Below are 26,950 nucleotides of genomic sequence, written 5' to 3' on the forward strand. Positions count from 1 at the left end.
ATAAAAGTAAAAGGAAAAAAAGTCTGGGACACCTGAATGACTCAGCGGTTGAGCATCTGCCTTTAGCTCAGGCCATGATCCTGGAGACCCAGGATCGAGTCCCACATCAGGCTCCCTGCATGGAGCCTGCTTCTCCCTCTGCCTGTGTCTCTGCCTCTCTCTCTGTGTGTCTCTCATGAATAAATAAATAAAATCTTAAAAAAAAAGGAAAAAGCCCAAAATATATTTTCATACAATTCATTTTGCAAGTATTTTTAAACATGCTTTGTGTTGCATATTACACTAACATGAATCATGGCACAGACTTTAACCTATAGGATATTACCACTTATTTAAGCATATCAATATTTTAAAAAATTATTATAATCACGACATACAAATATTTTGCCTATAAAGGAGGTTTGTATGGAGTTTTATGGTAGTTGGGAAAAGGAGATAACTATCTGAGTGAGTCAAGGAAGGTTCCTTAGAGTTGGTGACATTTGAACTAGGTATAAAAGGTGACAAGGAACTAGTCCTTGTTCAAGAAGAAAAAACTATATTTTGAAGGTCGTCTTTCCATGAGGAGCATGTAATCTGGTAGAGATGAATCAGGGGGTATGCATTAGAGGAAGAATTGGATAAAAAGCTAAAGATCACTTGTTCTGATGGCTAAGGGTGATGTTTGCCCTTCTGAAGCATTTAGATATTTTTGAGGACCATTTAAAGTGTTTAAAAAGTATTTTTATTTTAGAAAAATTCCAACATCTACAAAAGTAGACAGAATAATATAGTGAGCCCCTATGTATTCATTACCTGACTTTAACAATTTTCAGTGGCCAATCTTGTGTTTCCTTTCTATCCCCACAAATGTTCTCTTGTCCCAATATTAGTTTTGACACAAATGTCAGGCATTTAATCATTCCACCTGTAAATATTTTGGTATGTATTTCTAAAAGATGTATTCTCTTTTGAAAAATCTATATCATTAACATATCTAAAATAATAATTCATAACTATTGTTATAGCTTTTCAAATAAGTGATATGAATATATTTGTAATCTGGAAAGAAAACTCTGGAGACAATGATGGGAATATAACAACACCAAACTGATAGAAGACTCCAGAGGTGGGTTTGAATCAAGCCAGTAGTGATGGAGAAAATGGAAGAATTTTTAGAATACTTAAAAAGTAAATTGGAAATTCTTGAGAGCAATTAGATATGCGGGTAAAGGAGATAAGGGAGTTAAAGAAAATTTAGAGGTTTTTAACATGAGAGGCATTTGGAAACAAATCCAAAATATATCTTCCTATTACCCTCAAAGCTTTCAGACTTGGAACATTTGAAGTAATTTTGATTGTTCCATCTTAAGAGTGTCATTAACAAAAATTAGAAAATATCCAAAGTAACATCTAAAATTTTCAAGGGGTTAGAGGAGCCACTTGGACAGACTGATGACTGAGACTTCTTTAGTTTACATCTGATAATAGCTATAAAATCATAAAGGCTAATGAACATGACTTATTCATCAAAGGCCGCAAAACACTAAAGGTTTGAATGATGTGAATTTACAATAATGAATGGAATTTTTCACACTTTATGATGAAAATGTTCAAACAAAAAAACTTGAATTGTATACTGAATATCCATATACCACCAATTCAATTTTATCATTAACAGTTTACCATGTTTGCATTTTCACACCTATTTGCTTATCCATTCTTCTATCCATCCACTGGTTCATCCATTTTTTTTCCCCAAAATAAGTTGCAGACAACATTACACTTCATTTCTAAGACTTCATCATACATATTAGTAACTGGGGTTCAATATTTGTTTATGCAAAATTTGTATTTTACAAGAGAGAGATTAAACTTACACATTTATTTTGCCATAAGGAAAGGCTGTGATTCAAGAAGGATTAACACAATTCATGGCTGATTCCTGCTAGGTTATTTATGAAAATGAGAAGCGTTTGAGAACTTCCTGATCCTCAAAAGTTATCATATGGAGCAACCATAACCCTACTGCAAAACAGGCTCTGAGGCAATGTCAAGTATTGACTTGGCAAAACTAATGCTTCTTAGTAAATGTTAATTGAAGAATGTGAAGAAACTGGCACCCAGAAAGCATAAGCTCTCTGCCAGTAAGTGATTGAGCAGGTATGAGAACAGATCTCCTCCAGTAGTTTCACACTGAGCTTCAGTCCCCTCCTGTAACTACTCTGTAGAGTAGTGTGACAGAGTGGATGGTTTGTAAGTAAAAACTGTAGTACAGGCAATGTATTCTATACAAAGTCATCCTGGGGTTAGTCAAGAGGAGCCAGTATGTGGGCAAGAGGAAAGAAGGTAAACTATTTTCACAAAAGAGAACTTTTTATCCACAAATGGAGAAAAAAAATGCCTGTGTTCATACATCCTCTGACATTCTCCAGAAAGATTAAATGCAGCTTGTGAGGGATCCCTGGATGGCTCAGCAGGTTAGAGCCTGCCTTTGTCCCAGGGTGTGATCCTGGAGTCCCAGGATTGAGTCCCACATCGGGCTCCCTGCATGGAGCCTGCTTCTGCTTGCGTGCTCTCTCTCTCTCTCTCTCTCTCTCTCTCTGTGTGTGTGTGTGTGTGTCTCACATGAATAAATAAAGTCTTTAAAATAAAATAAGTCTTAATAAAAAATATTTAAAAAATAATAAATAAATGCAGCCTGTGATAAACAGAAAAAAATAAAACAGAAAATGATTAGCACAGGAATAAAACAAAGGCCAAAGTATGTCAGTTAGGGGAGTGATGAACAAGCTTAGACTTAGAAAGCTTTGAAGTGTTGTAAGTGAAATAAAATTCTGACATGTTAAAACCCACAAACTGGCTCAAGAATTAAAAAAAAATCAAGTTGAGAGGATGTCTAGATGATGCATTTGTTCAAATGCTTATTACTGATGAAGATATATCTAGGATTCATTTGAAAAATTCAGATAGCCAGGCATTTGCTTACACAAAAAAGCAGACATTCTAATACTTGAAAGAAATTTAGGTGTTTGATTGACTTTTTCAGTTTCCATTTTGATGTTAGGACATCAGTCTATTTCAATGGTTTTCACCCAGGGGCAATTTTACCCTCTGGGGACATTTGGCAATGTCTGGTGACAGTTTTGGCTGTTCCTTCTGGGGTTGGAGATGGCGAACTACCGGCACCTAGTGGATAGAGGCCAAGGATGCTGCTAAACATCCTGCAGTACATGGGATGGACCCCCACAAGGAAAAGTTATCCAGCTCAAGTATCTATACTACTGAGGTTGAGAAATCCTGATCAATATGTGTCAGTCACAAATCTTACACTAGTGTGCCTTAGACACACTAGCTGATTTACATGTGCATTTCGCCTCATGGCTGCTACTGAAGAGCCAGTCCCCTTACTGAAACACTACTGTATGGGCATCAGGCCAAAACGAGATGTAAAGTGACAAAGTCTTTCAGAATAAGGTCCACAGAAAGAAGAGCTGAGTGGTTTACAGCACAAGTCGCATTATTTGGTATCTGAGAGCACCAAATGTTGGCAGAGGCAAGAATACAAATATTTAATTACTAGGAACATATTCAAGGGAATTTGCGCCATACCGAGCAAGGGAAGGGATCATTAGATCCTAAGTCCTAGGACAGTTCATTCTAGGACTTCTCCTTTTAGGATGTGGGAAGCTCTTTAATTTGCTTGCTTCTTTCCTCTTCAAAATCTCAGGAGGAAGAACTGAGAGTATTTGAAACAGGTGGATTAGATAAACTCCTGCTGCCAACCTGATGATTATATCTCTGACTTCTGTTCTCCTTAATCTTCCCCTTGCTAATTATACATGCTCTGTGTTTGCAACCATGTTCTCCTTTCTTCATTCATGCTACAAGAGGTGCTCATCCCCTCTATTACCCCTTCCTCCTCCTTCTTTAACTTCTTCCTCCCTACAAGATCATCCCCATCAGAATAAAGGGATGTTTCAGCATCTCTCATCTTATAAAAATATCCCCTGATCCCCACATCCTTTGCCAATTTCTCTTCAGTTCTAGACAAAGTCATTAAACTTGCTGTCTCTGTTTCTTTATCTCCCATTTATTCTTTAGTTCACACCAACTTGGCTTCAGCCCACAGCTCCACTAAAGCTGCTCTTATAAGGTTGCCATTGACCTCCTTGTAGAAAAAATTTAAAAAGCAGATAGTTTCCAATCCTTCTCTTGTTTGACCTCTCAGTAGCATTCAACACACAGTTTCAGCTTCCATGAGCATGTTCTTGTCTTGGCCTTATGCTTGACATTTTTCTTCTGCCTCTCTGACAACTCCTCACAATACTCTGCTGCTTTGCCTCCTTTCTCTGCCCTCTAGATGTTGGAATGCCCAAGGCATAAGAGTGGGCTCTCTTGTCCTTTCTCTTTAGGCTTTCTTTCCAAGTGATCTGTATCATTTTTGTAGCTTTAGCTGCTATTAAATTTTATCTCAGATATTTCCACGTTTGGATAAATAACTGCCTCTTGAGACCTGTACCAGAAATTTGCAGGCAACTCAAACTTAGCACGTCTTAAGTACAGCTCTAGATTTCTCCCAGTGTACCTCTCCTTCTGTCCTGTCAGCCTTCTCCAACTTAGTAAATGGAATTGTAATCCCGACAGTTTTTCAGACCTTTCATCTTTCATTCTCTCACATCTTTCACTAAATTAATCTCCAAGTTTTAACACTTCAAAGAGTTCTTTCCTTGCTACTCACCTAAAATAATCTCTCTTGTCATTCTCTATCTTAACATCCTGTGAAGGTTTTCATTCATTGCTCTTATAACAACTTGTATATTAGCTTGTCTACTTGTCTGATGTTGGTTTTCCTCACTAATTGTACAGTCCAAGGCAGGGATCTGGCCTTTTTTGTTCACTGCTGGGTACCCAGGCCTTGGCATACTGTCTGGAAGGTAGAAGTATTGTGTTCAGTCAGTAGTTGTTTAGCCAATAAAGGACTATTGGGGTTGTAAGTCTTAAAGAGATAGTTTTTTTTTTCTCCTGATGAGATAAGAATAAGATCATTTTGCTGTTTGAATCATACTCTTAAGTAGATTAAAAGATAGTAGTTAAACATCATTCAGAAAAGAGAAAAGGGGTACCTGGGTGGCTTTTTTGGTTAAGCATCTGACTCTTGATTTCAGCTCAGGTCATGATCTCAGAATTGTGAGACTGAGCTCCACATTGGGCTCTATGGTGGGTGTAGAGTCTGCTTAAGATCCTTTTTCTCCCTCTCTCTCTGCTCTTCTCCCCCCCAAAAAAAGAAAAAAGTTAATCTTTAATCAATGCTTGTTGGTTGATGAATTGAGTAGCTAAATGAAAATTCTCTTAATTTTTTTATATTCCTGTTTATTTATAGCATAAAAATAATACTATTAACTCTCTTTTTCAGAATTGTTTTGTAGAGTGAAGTTAGATCATGGCCACAAAGCTTTGAGATCATGCAGAGATTACATGCATTATCAATTTCCTTAGTCTGAGAACTGCACTGCACTAATGTCTGAACTCTTGTGGCTTATGGGTCAACAAAATGTCATTGGGCTTGTTATAAGCCCTATTTGAAAGAACACCATTTGACCATGTTTTTTATGAAGTGGCTGGACTTCTATCATTGTCTATGTGCCCTTAGAGCCCTCCTCTTGGCTGTTCTGCCCTGTGGGAACTAACATAGAAGCCGGTGTACCACACAACACAGTGTCCACCCTGCCTCACCTGAGGGTGTCTGGCCAAGGTGCTGAACGAAGTGGTGAAGAAAGCAACTTCACTAGGAGGAGGAGGGTAGTCTCTCTAGACCTTGACAGCATCATAGATATCTCTGAAGAGAGAGAAAGAGAGAGAGAGAAATCTTACATTGTATTTAAGTTGTTCTTAAATGGGATATTCAATCTAAGGTTGTACATGGACTCTTGAGGGGGTAAACATTTCAGTATCTCAGATTTTTGTAACTCTAAACAGTTGTTGGTAGGAATCAGGGAATGATGTGTTTTTTCTGTCCTTTGCATTGGGCAAGCCCATCTATTCTAAGACATTAAAAAATGACATCAGATGGTAGAACCTCAAGGAATATTGACTTTCTTTTGTCTTCTTCTGAAATCCTCTGAGGCAATACGTCTTTGTGGCTTTAAATAGTGATTTCTAAACTTTTATTGATCACAGACCCCTTTGAGACTCTGAGGAAGCCTATGGGCCCTCTCCCCAGAAAGAAGATTGTGGGCACAAACACAATTCCACATATGGTGTTGGGGGCTGGGGATCTTACAAATCTGATTCTCGGTTAAGAGTCATGCTGTGGGGCTAAATTGTGTTCCTCCTCCAATTCATAAGTCATAGCTCTAACTCTCAATGTAACTGAATTTAGAAGTAGGGTCTATACAGAAGTAATTAAGATTATATGAGGTCATAAAGGTAATACTCTAATCCAATAGGGCTGGAACCCATTTAAGAAGAGGAAAAGACAAAAGAGTACTTGTTCACTCTTTATCTCTCCACCATGTGAGGACACAGCAAGAAGAGTGCAAGTCAGGAAGAGTCTCACCAGGAACAAAATCTTGAGCTTCTTAGCTTCTACAACAATAAAAAATTTCTGTTGTTTATGCTACCCAGTCAGTGATATCTTATTATAGCAGCCAGAGCAGACTAGAAACTTCTGCGCCCCCTAAAGTAGTTGTGCTTTGAAGGAGTGGGTATGGGAAAGGGGCACACCCAACTGAACAACTTTCCTACATGTGGAAGACCCACCTTGGGGGAGAGAGTATATGGAAGCCTGGGAGAACAGGGACAGGCCCAGTTGGCAACACCATGCCTGGCTCTCTCTTTCTGCCCCAGGCTTCATGAGTCTATACTGACAGATCAAAGTATGAAGGTCTTGCAGTAGGATGATGTGTTCTCAAGCTGGATGTGGACCTCTTTTGTAGACCCCCTTCATTTCACTGGCAAGGTTGTCCCTCTGAACCCAGGGCCTCCTTGAATTTCTTCCAAGAATTTAGTAAGAGGCAGGTATCTTCCAGAACACAATAATCTCATTTTGCAAAGTAGAGAGGTCTCTCTCCAACTAAGATTAGAGCTACCCACTCAAGAGACAAATAGCTGAGAACGTGGGAAGTGTTTTGCTCCTTAAAAATCCAGCTTTATCCCTCTTGAAAAGTCTGCCACTACTGGCGTGGGTAGAAGTTGAAGGTGAGGACAATAGGAACTGTAATTTATAGACCATTTTGGTCTCTCACCTGGGAGAGCAAAGGCAGATTCTCAAAGCCTAATGATGCCATAGGAGTGAGTTTACACTGGGGGAAGGGAGCATGTGCAAGTCTTTTCTGGAAGACTTAAAATGAGAAGCCAAAGTTTGAGTGGCCAAAGTTAACCAACAAAATATGTGGGGTTCATGTGACAGAAGTAAATGACAAGACAGGGTTTAGTGTGGAGGCGTCAGAGCCAGAGAGCCAGTCATTGGTGCCAGGACCATTTTAAGTTCCAAGGTTCTACCTTCTCAAGCTCACCGTTCCCAACAAATACATCCTTGCCCAGCTCAAAATTACCCAGAACTGCTTCAGATGCCCAGTACCCACCAACCAGGGATTTAACCCTCTTACTCAAACCTCCATTACCATTTTAGACCCCTGAATACAAAAAATATTTTGACAAAGGGAGATGATAGGATAGGAATCATATTTGCAAAGTCAGAGCCAAACTTCCTTAAAATTAGACTGATGAGCAGAAATTCTGTGACAGATAGCATATAGCAGCTCTATTTCTCCAAGTCTAAGTTCAAACTCAGCTTTCTGATACATGTACTTTTTATGTCCAGAGACCTCACTGTGAGGCTGGATTCTCTGGACACTCACTGTGATGATGTATTTCCCTTTCTTGCCTAAATTCACTGTTTAAACTTGGACAAATTGTTATCCTTTTGGTTCTGGGGCTCATCCTTATAAAGTGAGGTAGTTTACCTGGCCAAAAAAGGGTCCCCTTGAAAAGTACAAATGTTCTCTGTGTCTCCTGTACCACAATCTCTTTCTCTATTGAACTACACAGTTTCTCTAAGTAGACAAAACAAAGTATTGTCAGAAGACTTGAATGAGCAAGCTGATGAAATCAGGTGTTTGGAGACCAGTCCTTGCAGCTGCACTGTCTAGTAAATAACCCTTCTCTGGTTTCTGGTTTCTCCTTTTAGAGCAATAAACAACAACAAAGGAAGAATACCAGCTCAACTTGTATAGTCACTAGTTACCTGAGTGACTCATGATCTAAGTGCTGGGAATTATCCACAGGAAGCTAGCCTGAAAAGCTCATAGTGATGAGTACCTGTGTGTTACTCAAATCTGACCTGGAGGAGTAAACTGTTACTAGCTGTAGTAAACAGATCCAAAGTAATGTAGAGAGGAAATGGAAGAGAATGAAACTAGATACTCACTATAATGTGAGGAATCTAAAGATGTATTTGCCTCTAAGCAAGAATGGTACATGTTTTTTATATAAATATCCCAGTGTACATTCTATTTTCCCTTAATATTTCCAGAATCTACAAAGTAAAGTGTTGAGAGGGAGTTCACACCAAGTCACATGCTCCTTGGGAGCCATTAGTGGACATCTATTTTGTTATGAAAACTTTTCTGCAAAAGGAAAGCACAGAAATCTGAGGGAATTGCAAAAACTTGGAGATAATATAGACATTTTAAACATGTTATAAATGGAAATAAATAATAATTTATTATCCAAAGCAAGCTTGACAAATGCTATAGAAATCCTCAAACATTCTTTCTTGGGCATGAGGTATAGTTTGTCTTGCAATTTGAACCTACTTTGTGAATGAAAATATGCCAGAAGGCATAGTAGCTGTGATTCTTCTTTGCTTAATCCACAAATAGTTACATTTGAAGATCTGCCCAGTGAAGAGTCCTCTTTAGCTTTCACTTAGCATCTGTGATGTCAATAGACAGCGTGATGTGTCTGAGGTAGGGGCTCACAAATGCAAATGTCTCCAGGATGAGGAATATAATGAGTGAGGTAGATTCGGGGTAAGAAAAATTCTCTTTTTGGGACAAGTGATATTTCACTGTCCTAAATCTACTAAATAGAAAAGGCATATAGTAGGATGATAAATGGCAATGACCCTTGACCTCAGCTGGAGAAACAATAGAGAGCAGCAGGAACTTTGAGGAACTAGAAGGCAGTTGCAACTCAGCTTCAGCTGGATGTTGCTTCATGAGGCAGATCTGATTTTACCATAAGAATCTGGAAAACTGGATTTGTGAAAAAGTGAAAGTCTGGATTTGTACATGTTGCAAATGATGCAGAATTTTTGAAACTTTGTGAGAGCCAATCCTGTGTGAGCCTAACAACAACAACAACAAATATGTTTGTGAGCCAGATCTCTAAGAGGTCACCATTTTTATAATCTGTGAACACTGAGTGAGGAAGACCTTAATTTGCACAATGTTCAATTTGGAGAAAAGAACCTAAGACTTGTGGTTCAGTATTTGTAGGTCTTTAAGTAGGCATTCTCAGATAAAGAGAAAAATGTGAAAAGAGCATTTGAGAACAATATAATTTTTAAGTGAATTTAAAAGTCACTGTACTTTTATATTTAGTTGCTATAGCATCAGAATCAGTTTCTTAGATTTTATGGAAAGTATGAATTTTGTATTAAGACCCACAAGAACACCTATGCAAGATGTTGCCGATGTCAAGCATATGACATCTATTCAGTCATCTTGCTGTCAACACAGTTCTCAATAAAAAACTCACTGGGATGATTCAGATCGCTCCATTTTACAACAAAAATGTGGAGATTTGGAGATATCTAAATGACATGAACAATTTTTTAGTTTTAAGAAAATAGTTTTGGCACCTTGTAGACAGTGCATTATTGAAGTCAAGACTCCCTTATCCAAAACAAAATTAAAAACAAAAACAAAAACAAAACAAAACAAAAACAAACAAAAAAACAAAATTAAGTGTTTTTTTGGGGAAAAAAACTAGTATGCCTAAGAACCAAAAACACTTTTATAAAACTTGGGCTCTATTCACATTGCTTTAGATCCCTGAAGGAAACACATTTTGGGTCTTGAGTGTTCCTTCATTTTCATTATAAACACCTATTGAGATAGTGCAGTATTTTTCCCTGCAGTCATTGATGGTTTTATGATAGCTTTTTCCCCCTTTATCTCTCAAACCAAGTATTACTGCATAGTAATAAATTAATGAGAGGTTTAAACATTTTCATTTGTATTTTTCTGTTTTAAGAATGCAATGAATAGGGACACCTGGGTGACTCAGCAGTTGAGCGTTTGCCTTCGGCTGAGGGTGTGATCCTGGAGTCCCAGGATTGAGTCCCACACCAGGCTCCCTGCATGGAACCTGCCTCTCCCTCTGCTTATGTCTCTGCCTCTCTCTCTCTCTGTTTCCCATGAATAAATCTTTTTTTTTTTTTTTAAAGAATGCAACAAATAATTGGCATTGTTTTTAGTAGTGAGGAAGTATCTTTTTACCTCAATGCTTGGTAAATCCTTTAGTGCTAATATAGCTAAATAAATAAATACATGCCCTGGCTCCTGGACTAGAAATTAGAGGTATTGAAAAAAGTCACTAAAAATGAGATATTGTGGTGAGATAAAGATTGGTGAGGGTTTAAAACTGTGTGAACATGGGAACTTGTGAAATCCCCACAAATTACCACAGAAGCTGATGAGGTTCTCATTCTAATTTTAGTGCCCAGCTCGGTTTCGCTTACTATTTCAATTCTTCAACATCCTTATTGTGACTAGTGGATCCATCAGCAGAACTTTAGGTGGAAATGTTTTTGTGTGATTTCTACTTTAAAGAATTGCTTTTAATGGATATTAATAATCTGATACGCATTTATTCCCATGCTGGAGAAGAATGATTGGAATGTCAAGACTTGAATCCTATTCAAGACTCTGATACACATGAAATATTACTGGGATTTCTATATGAATCTACTAAAATCTCCTGCTCTTTAACTTCTTTGGGGCCATGCATGTGTCTTTGTATCCCCTTAAGTATTTATATGTTTGATAGATATTTCTTTAAAAATAAGTTAATATTTACAAATATTAACCTAAGTATAAATAAGTGAATATGAATAGGTTGGGCTGTATGTCTAGAGGCAGTTACTTTGTCCTCCCAAAATAGTGAATACTACATAGTAAGAAGCTGATCATGGCATCTTTATTTAGGGAAATATAGGCATGAGGCACAGTTAGTAGAAATGGGATTAAGGGGCACCTGGGTAGCTCATTGGCTGCGTGTCTGCCTTTGGCTCAGGTTGTGATCCCACGGTTTTGGGATCAAGTCTCACATCGGGCTCCCCAGAGGGAGCCTCCTTCTCCCTCTGCCTATGTCTCTGCCTCTCTCTCTCTCTCTCTCTCTCTCTCCTTGTCCCTCGTGAATAAACAAATAAATAATACTAAAAAAAATGGGATTTACTAGTTCTCCCTTCATAACTCAAATTTCTGGCCTATGCTGCTTTTCCCCCTGGTTTCTTTGTTTCTGTCTCTTCTTTCTTTTACAAAATGAGTATGTAGATAAAATATATGGGGCTTATAACTTTGAGAGAAATGTTATAAATAGGAATCATTTTATTCCAAAAGGTAGAGGGCACTTTTTACTCATTTATTAGGAAGAAAAGAATAGTAGCTAACACTTACTAAGAATATACTATGTCCCAGTTAATAAGCACTTAGCTTATATTAACTCACTTAATTCTCGTAACAACCCTACAACATAAATCCTTTTACTATCCAACTATATAGGTAAAGGTACAGAGACATAGGAAGATTACATAACTTGCCCAAGGCCACATACTAGAAAGCACAAGAGTCAAATTTGGTCTGGCTCTAGAGTCCAGACTCTTATCCATCAGTTAGGCTGTACTCAGAACTCATTACATGACTAAATGTGTGAAACCTGCCCAAACCCATAGGAAAGGGATGCTGCATTTGGATTATATTGCCTGGGCCTTCACAGTGGCTTTTGGTCCCAATGCATAGAGTGGTAGTTCCTTTCCCCCCACTCGATGTTTGTTGACTGAAAGAATGAACACATAGATACTTTAATTGCAGTTGTAAGAGTTCCCCACTCTGTTAGCATTCCTGCTTCTCCACAGCTCTCTGCCTTTTTCAGTGTCATTTTCTTTGCAGGTGGTTTCTTCTTTTCTCCACTCAGAGCAAACCCACTCATGCTTTAAAGCCCAGCTCAACTCTGAGTCAGAAATTTTTACTTCTCTCGTGACTCTTTCCTAATGCCTTGTATCATCATTTCTGTTTATTTTGTGCCCCTCTCTTTAGATTCTAAGGCCTCTGAGATCACAATCTGTGCCTGATATAATCTTGTACCTCTGCCATGGTGTTAATCACAGCGCCTGGCACAGAAACAAGTGTTTATTAAATAAATGATAAAATGACTGGAAGAAATATTCAGTGTAATTTTATTCTCTGTAACATAAATCTGTAATAAAAATCTGGAAGCATGTCTTGAAATTCCATCAGGGGCATGTTAATATAAGATGAGTAAATTCATTCAATAAAAGGAAAAAATTCAAGACAAAAATAAGATGAGAGGAAAAAAGTAGAAAAGAAACAAATTTGAAGTCTGCAGATGATGTTGGAAGAATAAGATGGCAGAGCAAGATAGCCATATACAGATATCAGACACACTTCTGGGTTGAGAGCTTGAAAGACACAAGACACAGTCTGATTCTTTTTTTTTTTTTTAAGATTTTATTTATTCATGAGAGACAGAGAGAGAGAGAGAGAGAGAGAGGCAGGCAGAGACACAGGCAGAGGGAGAAGCTGGCTCCACGCAGGGAGCCCGACGTGGGACTCGATTCCGGGTCTCCAGAATCACATCCTGGGCTGAAGGCAGTGCTAAGCCACTGAACCACCCGGGCTGCCCCACAGTCTGATTCTTAAGAAACTGCTGGGGAGACAGAGCCATCGGCAACATAAATCATACAAAGCCTAACACAAGTCAGGACATTAAGTGCCAAGTCTGCCTGGAGGAGCTGGGAGCAGGGAAAAGAATTCAAGTAAGCATTTAAGAAGTAAGCATGTGATTGCCAAACAGACATATTGAGGGGAAAGGAAACATTCTAAAAAAGAAACAGTATGCACAAAGCATGATGTCCTGGTCAGTTGGGGCTGCTGTAACAAAAATACCATAGACTGGGTGACTTAAGCAACAAACCACTTCATGACCTCATTATCTCCCAAAGGCTCCATCTCATAATACTTAGGAGTGGCAGTGGAGAGAAAGAGGGGTGGACACATGGGAGAAGTATTTGGAAGGCAGATACTCAGACTTGGGCATAGAAGGATGGTTAAAGAAAATGCTGGGAGGTCTAGGATGAGTCCCAAATTTCTGGCATGGAATACTGGGAGGCAGACTGAGCCATGCATCAAGGAAGGCTATATAGGTACAGCAGTTTAGGAGGGTGAAGGGGACATTTTTTAAATAAACAATTGTAGTGGAAATATAATTTGTATGCTATTAGAATCTGTTCTTTTCAAGTGTACAGCTTTGCGATTTTTTAGTCGTTTCGGTTGTTCACCAGCTGCCATTATCAATCTTCAGAATATTTTCATCACTCCCAAAAGAAACCCTGAACTCGTAGTCACTCCTTATGCCTCCCTTCCCTCAGCCCCTAGAAGCCACTAATTTACTTTCTGTCTCTATGAGTAGAGTCATGAGTAGAGTCTTTGGCTATTCTGAGCATTTCATTTAAATGGAATTATACAATATGTGGCCTTTTTTTTTTTTTTTGGTCTGGCCTTTTTCACTTAGCATTATGTTTTCAAGGTGTACCCATCCTGCAGCATGTGCCAGTACTGTATTATTTTTTTATGGCTGAATCAAATTCCATTATACACATATACCATTTTGTCCATCTACTTATCAGTTCATGGACATTTGGGTTGTTTCAACTTTGGGGCTGTGTGAATAGTACTACTGAACTTATGTGGACGTAAGTTTTCAATTCTTTCAGGTATCTATCTACCTAGAAGTGAATTTGCTGAAGTGTTATGGTAACTCTACGTTTAAGTTTTTGAGAAACTTCCAAATTGTTTTCCCAAGTGGCTGCACCATTTCATATCTCTAGTAGCAATGTATGATGGTAAGGTATGAAAGCCTACCTACAAGTGAAACTTTCTCAAAGGTACCCACTATTAAGTGACAGAGCTGAGACACTACCCCAGGTCTGCCTGTCTGCAGCCCCCACGCCTGCTCCAATAGAGTACAGCATGTAGCTGGCCTCAGTTTGATTTGGAGTTACTGACATGGAGGTGGTAGTGGAAGCTGTGGCTGTGGATGAGTTTACCATGGAGAGTCTGAGGTGACAAGAAAAGTCCAGGCACGAATACCTGTAGACCCCCAGCCATAGGAGAAGTCTGTGTGTGACCGAGGTGTGACCAGAGGCACAGGAGGAAAACCATCCGAGGGAAGAATTTCAGGGGGAGGGTGGTCAAGAGGTAACACAAGGCTGCTGAGCCTTAGCATATATGTGGTGTCTCCACCAGAGTAGTTTCAGTGAAGTGTGGGGGTGGGAAGAAAGGGGAAGACTGGAGAGAGTTTGATTTGGGTGGACTAATGAGAAGATGCAACCAATCCAGCAAATTCTACATGGTTGTAAAAAGATGAGAGAGATAGGGGAGGTGGCCAGTAGGGAGCTGGTGTCTTTTGTTTGTTTCTGGGTTTGGCCAGAAAAGACACCTCATGGCTACTTGAACTGCTAACAATTTCGCTCCAATCATTCTCCCGTTTTAGAATTGTATCAACAAAGCCCTATTTCCAGTCCTTTGTCTCCTCCAACTCTTTAATAGTTACTTTTTAGAAGCAATCTTCCTCTCCCTCTGTTTTTCTTCTTCCTGTGTCTCTTTAGATCCTCTAATAAGAAAAAAAAATACCCATCTGATTCATGTTTCTAGCTGTTACACAATCTCCAAAGGGTAATTTGGCATATTAACAAACTAGTACTGTCAACCTCTAAATTCTGTGAGAATTCCAAAGTTCTTTTCAGCATTGTGATGGATGCCCACTGACTTCCTCATACTCTGTCTGTAATATGCTATTAATCCATTTATAATATTTGTTCTAGTGGGGAAATATCTTCTAAATTCTAAATAACCACTTTACAAATATAGTTGGGAACATTTCATAATTTTAGGACTTCCCTTTTTTTTCATTGTGTTTTAGGCTCTTAAAACCTTTTTTAAGTGGACTTTTTTTGCTCTAATGAGGAAGACAGAGTAATATTGTTTCTCTGTGTTAGGGATGATGAAAGCAAGCATTAGAGAAGTTAAGTGGGACCTAAGACACTTAACTTATATATTAGTCACTAATATTTTCTCTTTTGCTGACATATATTAGTCACTAATATTTTCTCTCTTGTTGGTATGTATCGGGATTTCTTTTCAGGAATAAGGTGAAATTAGTTAATGCCGTAAATGAGAAGAAAAAAGATACCACTACCTCTTGAGATGTGTTTTCCTTTTAGAGAAAGGAAAAAACATTTGCTGTAGGAAAAACACCTGAAATCAGAAAGGATGACAAAGTCATTAACTGGAGTCTTCTAATTATGGCCATTGGGCTGTATACATTTAATTGAGAATACAGAAATAATTTTAAAAGCACTTTTTTTGGTTCCTATATTATACTTTTAATTGGTTTCAGTAAAAGATCTAGCCCGGAGGCGCCTGGGTGGCTTAGTTGAATAAGCCTTTGATGTCTGCTTTTGGCTGTCATGATCCTGGGGTCCTGGGATTGAGTCCCATATTGAGCCCCCACTGCTTATGGTTCTCTCTCTCTCTCTCTCTCTCTCAAATAAATTAATAAAATCTTTTTAAAAAATAAAGGTCTAGGGATCCCTGGGTGGCGCAGTGTGTGGCGCCTGCCTTTGGCCCAGGGCACGATCCTGGAGACCCAGGATCGAATCCCACGTTGGGCTCCCAGTGCATGGAGCCTGCTTCTCCCTCTGCCTGTGTCTCTGCCTCTCTCTCTCTCTCTCTCTGTGTGTGTGTGTGACTATCATAAATAAATAAAAATTTAAAAAAAGACTCTTTTAAAAAAATAAATAAAAATAAAAATAAAAATAAAAAATAAAGGTCTAGCCCCAAATCCTCGATTCAGAATTATTTGCAAACTGAGACTTTACCATCCCACCAAAGAATACTCTGAACATACTGGTTTCTAAATAGGAGCAAAAGTTTTCATTTGGATGATAGCACAGCTTTACTTAAAAAGGAGAAATTAATATTACATCCTTGAATGGGTCTGTATATGTGTATACAAAAGTTAGCATTAGAATAGTGCAAGAAATTTAACTTTTAAAGGTCATCACTGTTGGGGATCCCTGGGTGGCTCAGCGGTTTGGCACCTGCCTTTGGTCCAGGGCGCGATCCTAGAGTCTCGGGATTGAGTCCCGTGTCGGGCTCCCTACATGGAGCCTGCTTCTCCTTCTGCCTGTGTCTCGGCCATTCTCTCTCTCTCTCTCTATCTCTCTCTCTCTCTCTCTCTCTCTCTCTCTCTCTCTATGTCTATCATGAATAAATAAATAAAATCTTTAAAAAAAAGTCATCACCATTAATAGTAAAATTGGATAATAAATTTAATACTACTAATAAAGCAGCATTATATAACCCCAGTGCTTTTCACAGTGCATCCATTTACTTATGCTTTTTAAAAAATCCAATGTCAGTTCAGAACTCAGTGCATCCCAATCATTTTATTGTCATCAGCTCTTATTCTAGGTATTGTCTCATATGTGTTCTTTTTTCCTGTGAGGGTAAAAGTTTCTTGATAACAAATTGATGATATCAATCTGCCCAATTCCGGAATCAAGCTCAGATATTTCTGGCTGTTTTTCTGTCTGGTACCACTGAATTTGGTATTTCCTATTCTAGTTCTGTGACCCATAAATATTCTCAGATGTCTCCTCTTTCAGGAAGCCTTTCCATATCTTTTTGGTTAAATTTGCTCCCACTTTTGTGCTCTCATAAACACTCAGAGCATGTTTCTGTGACACTGGACTTACTGGGCTCATTGTTTTATAATTATTGGTTTATAATCTGTATCCTACAAGGGGATATAGGCCCTTTAAGTGGGTTCTTTACATCTCCAGGCCATATGATAGCACCTAGTGTTTAAAAGACATTTAATAATAATTGGCCCTTTTTTTTGGTTCAACCAAACAAATGTCTTTCTGTGAGCATGGCGATACTTTTGAAGTCTGGTGCTTCTTGCTGTATTCCTATGAAAGAACTTAGAACTCAGGTTTTAAAATGCTTTCCAAGATTTTCAGAGATGGGCAGCTTCCACCCCAGCACAGAATGATGGTAGGTTAGAGAGAGAGATGATACTGCAGGCTGTGCTTTCTGTTCACATTCTTTTGTTTATCTTCATTCTCTTAGATCCCCTTTATGTAGATTCTAACCCCTAAGATTGTCATTTGGCCCCAGTAGGTGGATCTCTAAGAATTTTATTCACTCATTCCAGTTGCTGAAAATGTCTTCTTGCTCCTGGTGGGCACATAGGCATAACCATGTTAGTGCTGGTACCAAGTACTGAACAGAAGTCAATAAGGTGAGCTCAGAGCTCATCCCACATGGTCTCCTTGAATTTTTTGTAAGGACTAATTAACAAGGTTTAACTGAGTTTTATTTATTGCTAGATTTCTGGGGAGAATACTGGCCTCCCAGAGTGCAATGGGTAAAGCACTCCAGCACCATGTTGGCACTGACAGCATTCAAAACGATGACTTCTTCCTCCTTCTCCTCCACCAGCATCATCATCATCTAGTTCACTCTGGAGTAAATGAACAATCAAAGGATAAGGGGACGTGACTTCATTTCAGGGGATTTGGAACCAGGTCCTTCTCAAGCATTAGTGCCACAGACAAAATTTTTAGAAATATAATGCTGAAGAAAACATCCGATCTTCATAAAAACTGTTTTCCCAAAGCTTAAAATGGTAACTTCTAAGCTAAATGTTTCTAGTTCTGAATCTTATTTTGGGATATTATTTACAGTCGGAACACTAGAGCTGCCATAGGAGGTCATAACCTTTCCACGGAGTTGAATGTGTCCATCTGGAAACCATCTGATTGCAAATGTCCAATATGTGCATATATTGGTTCTCTTCTGTGTTTGGCTTCAGGCGAATGCTAGGAAAATATCTCTTTGGTTGGACTTTGGAATTTCATATTTATTACTATAGTTTCTTCAAGATTCTCATTTCTCATTCAACTCATGTCAGATAGCTATAAATATGTTTGCTTGGTTGCCAATAATAAATATCAGTAACCAAGAAAATAAATATAATGCAGCTTAACCTTGTTACTTAATTGTTAACCCAAACAACAAGGGGGCCTTTGGAATGAGCTTTGAGCTGCTTATTTGACTTCCATTCAGTATTTGGTACCAGTGAGTCCCTGAAATGCCACGCTTGCTGTAATAATGATGGTTATTCATCTTCAGACAATAGGGCCAGTGATAGAATGCTTAGAAGCTAAGCAGAGGGCATAGTCCACATTTGTTCTAGACAATGCCCAGAAATTGATCTAATAGGCAAGTCTTAAGAACAGTTAACACTTGTGTGGGTAGTAGAAAAAAATACAAATTTTCAGGTTAAGACAGACCTGGCTTTGCCACTAAACTAGTAACATAATATGGACAAATAATTTAATCTCCATATGCCTCAATTTCATCATCTATGAAATAGAATAATATTTCTATCTCAGGATATTACAAGATTTAAATATAATATTCCCAACATTATGTGTATCACATTACATGCCACCAGCAAGTAGTATTTGAGAGAGCTATTATTACTTTGTTTTCTTAAATCCACAACAATGTTGATTACTAATGCCCTATTGATTTAGAAAAAGCTCATTGTAGGAGAAAAACAAACAACAAAAGTTTAAAACCCAGGAAAACTTCATTATCACGTTAAATAAATCCATCCAAGACAAGAATGAAAAAAATTACTTTCAGAGTTGAGAAAGTATTTTCTGCAGCTACTCCATATGTCATTGTTAAATAACAATTTGGGGATATTGCTCCATTATTCATAAATGTGTGTGAGGGAGCAGAGATACAGGAATCCCGGCAGCAATGGTGGCTGAGGCTGTAGATACCTGAATGCAATATCCTGGATCAAGACAAATGAGACAAATGATTTCTTTATTATTTCACTTCCAGTAGGGTCTGTCTTCTGCACCATTTGAAGCAAAGCTAGGTGAAATGGGAGGGATGCATGCTCTTGTGAGGGAACTGCCTAGCAAATGGCAGCCATGCTTTAGCTCTGAATTATGGAAACCACATGTGACTGGACTATATAATAGCATTAACTCAGAATTGCCTGTTCCATAAAGAAGAAACTTGCCATATAAGTTGTTCCAGAAAAGTTAAATAATTTCAGAAATGTGGCACAAGTGAGTGATGTCACCCAGGGAACAGGGAACACTAAACTTCTCTCAAAACAAACTTCAGAAGAGAAACATCAGCCCTTGCAATGGAAATAATGGAAAATAGCCCAGTAATTCTGGTTTCTTTCTTCTGTGCTTTACATCTGTTGCATATTTTTTCCTCTTGATAAACCTTGGATCTTCCAGCAGATAACCTTATCTCCTTTTTAGAGTTAATGAATCATTAGAAACTTCCTTGACTTCCTGCTATCAAAAGGACAAATCTATCTATACCTCTACTCATTCTCCCCCTTTTTCCTGCTGTTGAATTGAAAAAGGTGACCTGTTACCATATCCAAGGTAAATCCCTCCACTTAGGCATGGGGCCATCACTTCTATCCTCTCAGGGACTTTGTTATATAGATTAAATTCTTTTTGTCCTGTTCCTTAAATTTTCCTTTCCACTGATTCTTAGCACTTAAATATGCTCAAGGGTCAATTCAGAAATTTAATAGGTATCCAGAAGCTAAGTCAACATTTCCCTTTGGATGTCTCAGACATCTCTAACTTAACCCATCTAAAACTGGACTCATCATTGTCTACCATGAACTTGCTTCTCCTTCCTCTTCCCCTCAGTTTCTCAATCTCAAGGGATTGGCTCTATAACCCAACCAAATGTCTAGCTAGAAACTTGGAAGTTATTAGCAGAAACCTTTCTGTTCATTCTCCAAAGCCATAGGATCAGCAAATCTTGTTGCATCTATTTTCAAATTATATTCTGTAGCCAGCCCTCCTTATCATCTCTACTGCCACACGCTGGTTTAGATAACAATCTGTCTCTTGCCTAGATTGTTATAATTGACTACTAACTGGTTTCTGCATCAGGGTACATCTCTTTTCCATACTGCAGCTGAAGGGATCTTTAAAAAAACCTACATAGGATCATGCCACATTCTTACTCCCCTTTAAAACAATGGTTTCCCACTGCCTTTCAGATAAAGCCCACACTCCTTCATATAGCTTACAATACTGATCATGAGCTACGCCTATGGATTTTTTAGTGTCATGTCTTGCCACATTCAATACTTGAGTCATTCTAAATGTCTTTCAGCTTTTCATAATTGCCATCTTCCCATCCACTCTTTGCCTAGCTAAAACTCCTTTGGCTCCTGGAATAAAATTAGAGTTCCTCCCCTTCCTGGGATTCGTTATTGTAATTACTTGTTTAATTCTTTACTAGAGTAAAAGAATTATGCCTTTCTTGCTCACCAATTTATCCTTTTCTCTGTTTGTACCCAATCTCTTCTACCAGCCACTCTAGTATCTTGTTTAGTATCTGGTGTCTAATAGATCCTCAGTATCTATCAAATAAATTCATTAGTTTTTAGGGTTTTGTTATCATTTCTCTTACTGAGCTTAATAGCCTTGATTTTTTCAATGGAGTCTCAGAGAATATAATCACAGCATCTTTCAAATCTTATGTCTGTGGTGAGAAAAGTAGATAAGCTTGAATGTGGCCAGAACAACGAATGCTATGACACATTAGTTGTTAATCCTTAAGGCTTAAAGGTTTGTAATAATTAGCATTCATTCTCACTAAGGATTTAGGCATTTAGAGAAATCCCCTTATCTCCATACAAAGGTCATATAAAAGCAAAGACATATTTGTGGTCATTTATAAATAAAGACAATATCTGCCATTAGGAGGGAAGAGTCTTTAAGTCTTTAGTCTTTTGTTATTATTATTATTATTTTTTTTTTGCAATGGAGATAATGCTATAGACGAGACTATCTTTGGAAGTTCTAATATGGCCAACATCATTTCAAAACTATTTGTTGAATACTTACTAGATATAATATTTCACCTTATAAATCCTACAATCCTGGAACCAGGAGCAAACTTTGCTGTCATTCTGGCATGCTTCCTAGACACCATCTGGGAATTAAGCCTACAACATCTCTGACAGTCATTACTTTACTTTGGCTGGAGAACTTTTGGGAATGGAATTCCATTGCTGATGAGGCCACCTGCCCTACCCCTGGCAGCTCTAGTGTCACAATATTTTTTCTCTGATTTCCTTTTTCCTTCTCTAACGTAACACCTCTCTTCCTGTCACTTCAATCATATTGGTCCTTTATTTCACCTAAGTCCTCATTTTAGAAACCCTTACATTTTGGAAGGATTGGGCGCCTGGGTGGCTAAGTGTCTGCCTTCAGCTCAGGTCATGATCCCAGGGTCCTGGGATCGAGTCGTGCTTTGGGCTCCTTCTCCACAGGGAAACTGCCTCTCCTACCTCTGTCTTTCATGAATAAATAAATAAAATCTTTAAAAAAATATTGGAAGGGAAGAGGTAGTGTGGGCAACCAGTGTTCTATAGGACCTGCAGTAGGTAGATTTTACCTCTGTAACTCCTTCAACAGTCTAGTAAAGTAAGCAGCATTAATGGCATTTTACTCAGAGGTAGGTAAAACTTTTCCCATTTGCTTATCTAATGTTGAAATCCAGTCCAAGATTATGAGTCAAGAGGCTTGGGTGCTAATTTATGTCTGTTAATGGACAGCTGTATAGAATTGGCTCCTTTTTACTATTTCTAAAATTGGGAGCTTGGTTCTTATTGTCCTAGGAAACTTCATGAGGATTTTTTGAAGATAGAAGCTTTCATGTTAATGAAAGCCTTTTTGCTGCATGAATACATCATGGCCTTTGGAAATCACACCCAACAGAACTCTATTGCCCTTTTGAAGTGAGAACTTCTCTCTTAGAAGTAATTCAAGCCCTGGGGAAATTTTTGGCTTATTATGTCCTTTTCAAACTTGTGAGAAAATGTGGATGCTGGAGAGCAGTAATTTTCATTGCAGCCAAAGAGTACCTATCAACACTATAAAGCAAGTCTCAAATCATTTGGAGACTAAACAACCTGGACTAAAATAACATTGACATTCAGGTTGTGACAGTCAGGAGTGATTTAGAGTTAGTTTGATGATCACCACAACAAACTGTTTTAGAGATTTACTAACATTCCAAAGTTAGTGTTTGGAAATTCTTAAGGACTACTCCAAAGATAGAAGTATATTTGGATCAAAATAGTAGTTTACACAATGGATATAAATTTTGATTTTGCCACATTTGCAGGGCTTTAATAGGCTGATTTTTTAAATTACTTGATTTAAAAAAAAGTCATCAAATAACTATATTGAATAATTTTCTTTTTTTTTAATTGACTTTGTAGATGAAATTTAGACAAAATTTCAAAACTACCTATAGGGTTTTGGGAATACTGTAACACAATGTAGATTCTTTTGGGCTTTTATTAATTAACTCTGCCTGGGGATTTCTTTATGTTCTTCTACCAGGTTCTCCAAAGTACTTGTTATTCAAGGTGGATACGCTGGTTCTGCAGACTGCATCCCCAGTGCATTTTCCAATGATGATAACTGCCCTTAAAATTCGTTCAGACCTGGATATCTTTCAGTGTGAAACCAGTGAGTATTTCTTTAAACTACTGTAGATTATGTAAGAAACTTGACAAGATAACTATGCCTAGAAAAACCAAAAGAAACATGCTATGATACTAATGAGTGTTATCTTTGGATGATGAGATTATGGATAACATTTTTTCCTTCCCGTTTCCTTACCTATATTAAAGGATGAATATATATTGCTGCTTTTTAAAAAAAATTGTTTATTTATTTATGAGAGACACAAAAAGAGGGAGAGAGAGAGAGAGAAAGAGAGAGAGAGCCAGAGGCAGAGTAGAAGCAGGCTCCATGCAGGGAGCCCGATGTGGGACTCCCGGGTCCCCAGGATCATACCCTGGGCCAAAGGCAGTGCTAAACCGCTGAGCCACCCAGGCTGCCCCTATATTGCTTCTATAATAGAAAAGCTTTACTTTTGGAGAAGCAGTTGTAGACACGATAATATCCACACATATAAAAATTAAATCTCAGGTACACGTTCAGGTAACAGAATGCTAAGCAGGGACATAGACATATCTATTGATTACAGAGACAGATTGTAACTGGATAGTCCAGCCTACCTGGCTCTCAGGTGCTGGCTTCATTGCAGATCATAAATATAACTCCAAACATGGTGACAGGTCTTTGGTACAAGGTTATTTCTAACCCCTTATGGAAAGGTATCAGGAAACCCCTCCATAAGGTATTCCTTATAGAGAGGAATCGGGAAACCCCAGATTCCTCAAGTAGATCTGCTGAATAATTTTTCTTTTGATCTGAGAATCTAGTTTAGTTAATCTAGGCTGTTTGGATCTAAATTTATTTTTATTATTCAGTAAAAGTTAACAAGATAAAAAATGTCTATATATATGAGAGCGGTAATCAAACTTGTCACTTGTCCAATCTTGACTTTAATGGGATTGACAGAATTTACATTAGGGAAATAAGAAAAGGGTTGCCCCCAGAATGTTCTAGAAGAGATAAAAAGTTCTTGTTATGAATACAGACAGATACTATTAAGTCTAGAAAGCTGGCAGGAACTTCTGTCCCAGGATGTTTACTAAAAGCTGATTTAAATTACTAAAACTAACAAAGGTGTAGTACACATTCATACAAATATATACATATTCAAAGGCAAAGCTTTAACAAGTTTTTTATTTTATTCGTTTATTCATCCATCCACTTATTCCTTAATTCATCAAATGCTTTTCTTGGTATCTTCTCTGTGAGGGACAAAAATTTTTGGAGTTGAGCACACCAAAAGAGAACAAAACACAAAAATCCCTGTATTCATAGAGCTTATGCTTATAGTGCTAGAGAGATTTCAAAACAAATAAACAGGTAAAATATATAGTATGTCATGTGGGGTTAATCGTTAGGAAGAAAAATAATTCATGAGGTGAGGAAAGGCATGCCAAATAGGAGGTGAGTTTGGGGAGAAAGGTCTTGTTGTTCTAAATAGGGTGGTCAGGAAAGGCCTCACCGATACGGTAACTTGGTCAAGAGATATAAAAAGAGTTGGTTCCAGGCATCTTTAATATTTCCCTTTGACAAATCATTTGAGCAGCAGAAATGGGAGAGCACTGATCCAGTGTTTCTGTTATTTTTACAGCACATGGGAAATAATTCTATTTTTTATTCTTTGAGCATGGCACCTCCAGTATAAGAATATGGTTTTCACACAGAAATAATACATGGCAAAAAATTCTCTTTGGATTTATGTGCCTAGTGCACAGACCCACTCAAAAGTCACTCTTTGGTGGTCTGATTGAACTAACACAACCAAACACATTAGCTTCTTTTTCTATTCATTCATGTGTTTGTCTTCTGAAGTTGACTTTGAGCCTACTGAAGGCAGGGATGGGACAATGATTTGTTCATCTTGGCAGCCTCAGTACTTAGCTCAGTGCCTGGCATTTGTTGGGTACTCAATGATTACTAGTTGAATAAATATATTTTGAAAGTAAAATAGACACTGACTTCAAACAGTTTAAGAGATTAATGCCCAGTGGCCACATTTGCCTATTAAACTGACCAAAGTGGATAACTGTCTTACATCATGATCTCTGACCTTCTCTAAGAGCTATATATAGGGAGCTGTCATAAGAAATCTGTAAAATAAAATGATGGTGTTTCCAACAGCAGTACTTCCAATGTAAGGAACCCTGACAGGTTATTTCTAATCCCATGCTTCCCATGACGATGCTGTAAAATGGGACCTCTGTTATATCCACATTTTTCTTCTACCTATGCAACAGATCATTTGGCTATGACTAGCTTCTAATATGGTATGGAGGAGTGATATTCTTCACTAGATTACGGGGCCAAATTGTAACAGTTTATGATATCCATACTTGAGAGAGCAATGAAAGACTGAACAGGAAACTAAAAGTTTTATTTTACAACAGAGTCCTGATTCTAGGCCTTATTAATTGTCTGGTTTGAGACCAGTTGCAGAATCTCTGCAAATCTCATGATCTCATATGTAAACTGGAAATAATAATTACTATTGTTAGGAAGCATTGCTATGAAGCATCACTGTGTGGGTCATAATGGTATTATTATGAAGGTCAAGTTGGATAATATATTTAAAGCATTTGGTATGGTACCTGGTATATAATGTGAGTGTTCAATAGCTTATTGTTAATACTTTCACTATTACTACTACCACTACTACTCTACTAATGTTATTATTACTATTAAAAATAGGCAAGTAAGATTTTTAAATCAGTTGTTGAATGTATATATGATCATTGAGGATGATGCTCATCAGTATATTTGAACTTTAAAATTTATCTCCTTCTATATACTTGTAATAATATTAAACCATGTAACATTTGTAATATTCTTAAATATCTCTCATCACTTAAGAATATGAAGAAAGTGTTAAGATCTTGTATCAAAAAAATGTCAGCTACAAAATGGAATGGTATCTAACAGAACATTTCTGTGGTCCTGGAGCACCCTGCATACCAAGGAACAGTTTTGTAGGCATTTTGCCATCCTCGTGGTTGACATAATCTCTGTCACTCTGATCCTTGTAAAAGGATACAGTCATTGGAAGTCCTTATCTTTTTAGGTAGGGAAGTAATACTCTAATGTGGTCTGCACTCTGGTCTGATAACTTTCTTTTCTTGTTTCTTTAGAATCTTGAAGTATAACTAAGAATAGACACTGGTACCAACACAAACATTACCAAGTTACAGGATTATGGAGATGGTCTATCTGATGCTGAAAATGTGTCTAGTTTTTTGACAACGGCTAAATAACCATGGGGTCAAGTGGACTTGGAAAAGCAGCAACGTTAGATGAACTGCTGAGCACTTGCATTGAGATGTTTGGTATGAGCCTTTTCTCCCTTTGATATACCTTGATACTCTCACTTCCCCTTTTTTCAGATGCAAGTGTTGCTGTGGAACAGAATTCAGTCTCCAACTTTAGTATTTAAGTCCTTTTTCATTTACCTCAAGCTATCTCCCTAATAACACTGCCCTCTGCATTTCCTTCCCTCTACTGCCCATAGCTAACATGCCAGCCACTCTGTCTACTTAATGTTTCTGGAACATTCCCTGCATCTTTCTACCTCTGTGCCTTCACTGAAATTCTGCTTCAGGGCTCATCTCAGATACTGTCTCAGATGTTGACAATACCATTCCTAATCCCCACCGTCAGGAATGCTAACTGCTTCCTTCCACAGCCCTTTGTGACTTTCTTAGGGTGCTGTGATCCTCTCTCCATCTTTTGGCTCAGACAAGTGTGAGTAGCACAATCTGCTCCATTCTACATTTGCATATATGTCTTAGATCTCCTACTAGGTTACAGACTTTACAGCCATATGCTTTTTTTTTTTAAAGATTTTATTTATTTATGACAGACACAGAGAGAGAGAGAGAGAGAGAGCGGCAGGGACACAGGCAGAGGGAGAAGCAGGCTCCATGCAGGGAGCCTGACATGGGACTCAATCCTGGGTCTCTAGGATCATACCCGGGGCCAAAGGTGGCGCTAAACCACTGAGCCACCGGGGCTGCCCAGCCATATGCTTTTTTAACATTGTTTACATATCTACTTCAGCGT

The 26,950-nt window shown here is 38.1% G+C and overlaps 1 protein-coding gene across 6 annotated transcripts in view; it reads left to right on the forward strand.

The window, feature by feature from the left end:
* RASGRP3 (RAS guanyl releasing protein 3) overlaps window positions 1-26,950 on the forward strand; it is a 99,900-nt gene that overhangs the window by 37,429 nt on the left and 35,521 nt on the right. For all 6 annotated transcript variants that reach the window (XM_055327588.1, XM_055327586.1, XM_055327591.1 and 3 more), the window contains 2 exons: window positions 22,775-22,903; window positions 26,023-26,217. In XM_055327588.1, the coding sequence (XP_055183563.1) occupies window positions 26,148-26,217 (70 nt within the window). In that variant the 5' untranslated portion in view covers window positions 22,775-22,903; window positions 26,023-26,147. The remainder of the gene's footprint in view (window positions 1-22,774; window positions 22,904-26,022; window positions 26,218-26,950) is intronic.

The sequence above is a fragment of the Nyctereutes procyonoides genome, unplaced genomic scaffold (assembly GCF_905146905.1).
Source record: "Nyctereutes procyonoides isolate TBG_1078 unplaced genomic scaffold, NYPRO_anot_genome, whole genome shotgun sequence".
In the NCBI taxonomy this organism is placed as follows: domain Eukaryota; kingdom Metazoa; phylum Chordata; class Mammalia; order Carnivora; family Canidae; genus Nyctereutes; species Nyctereutes procyonoides.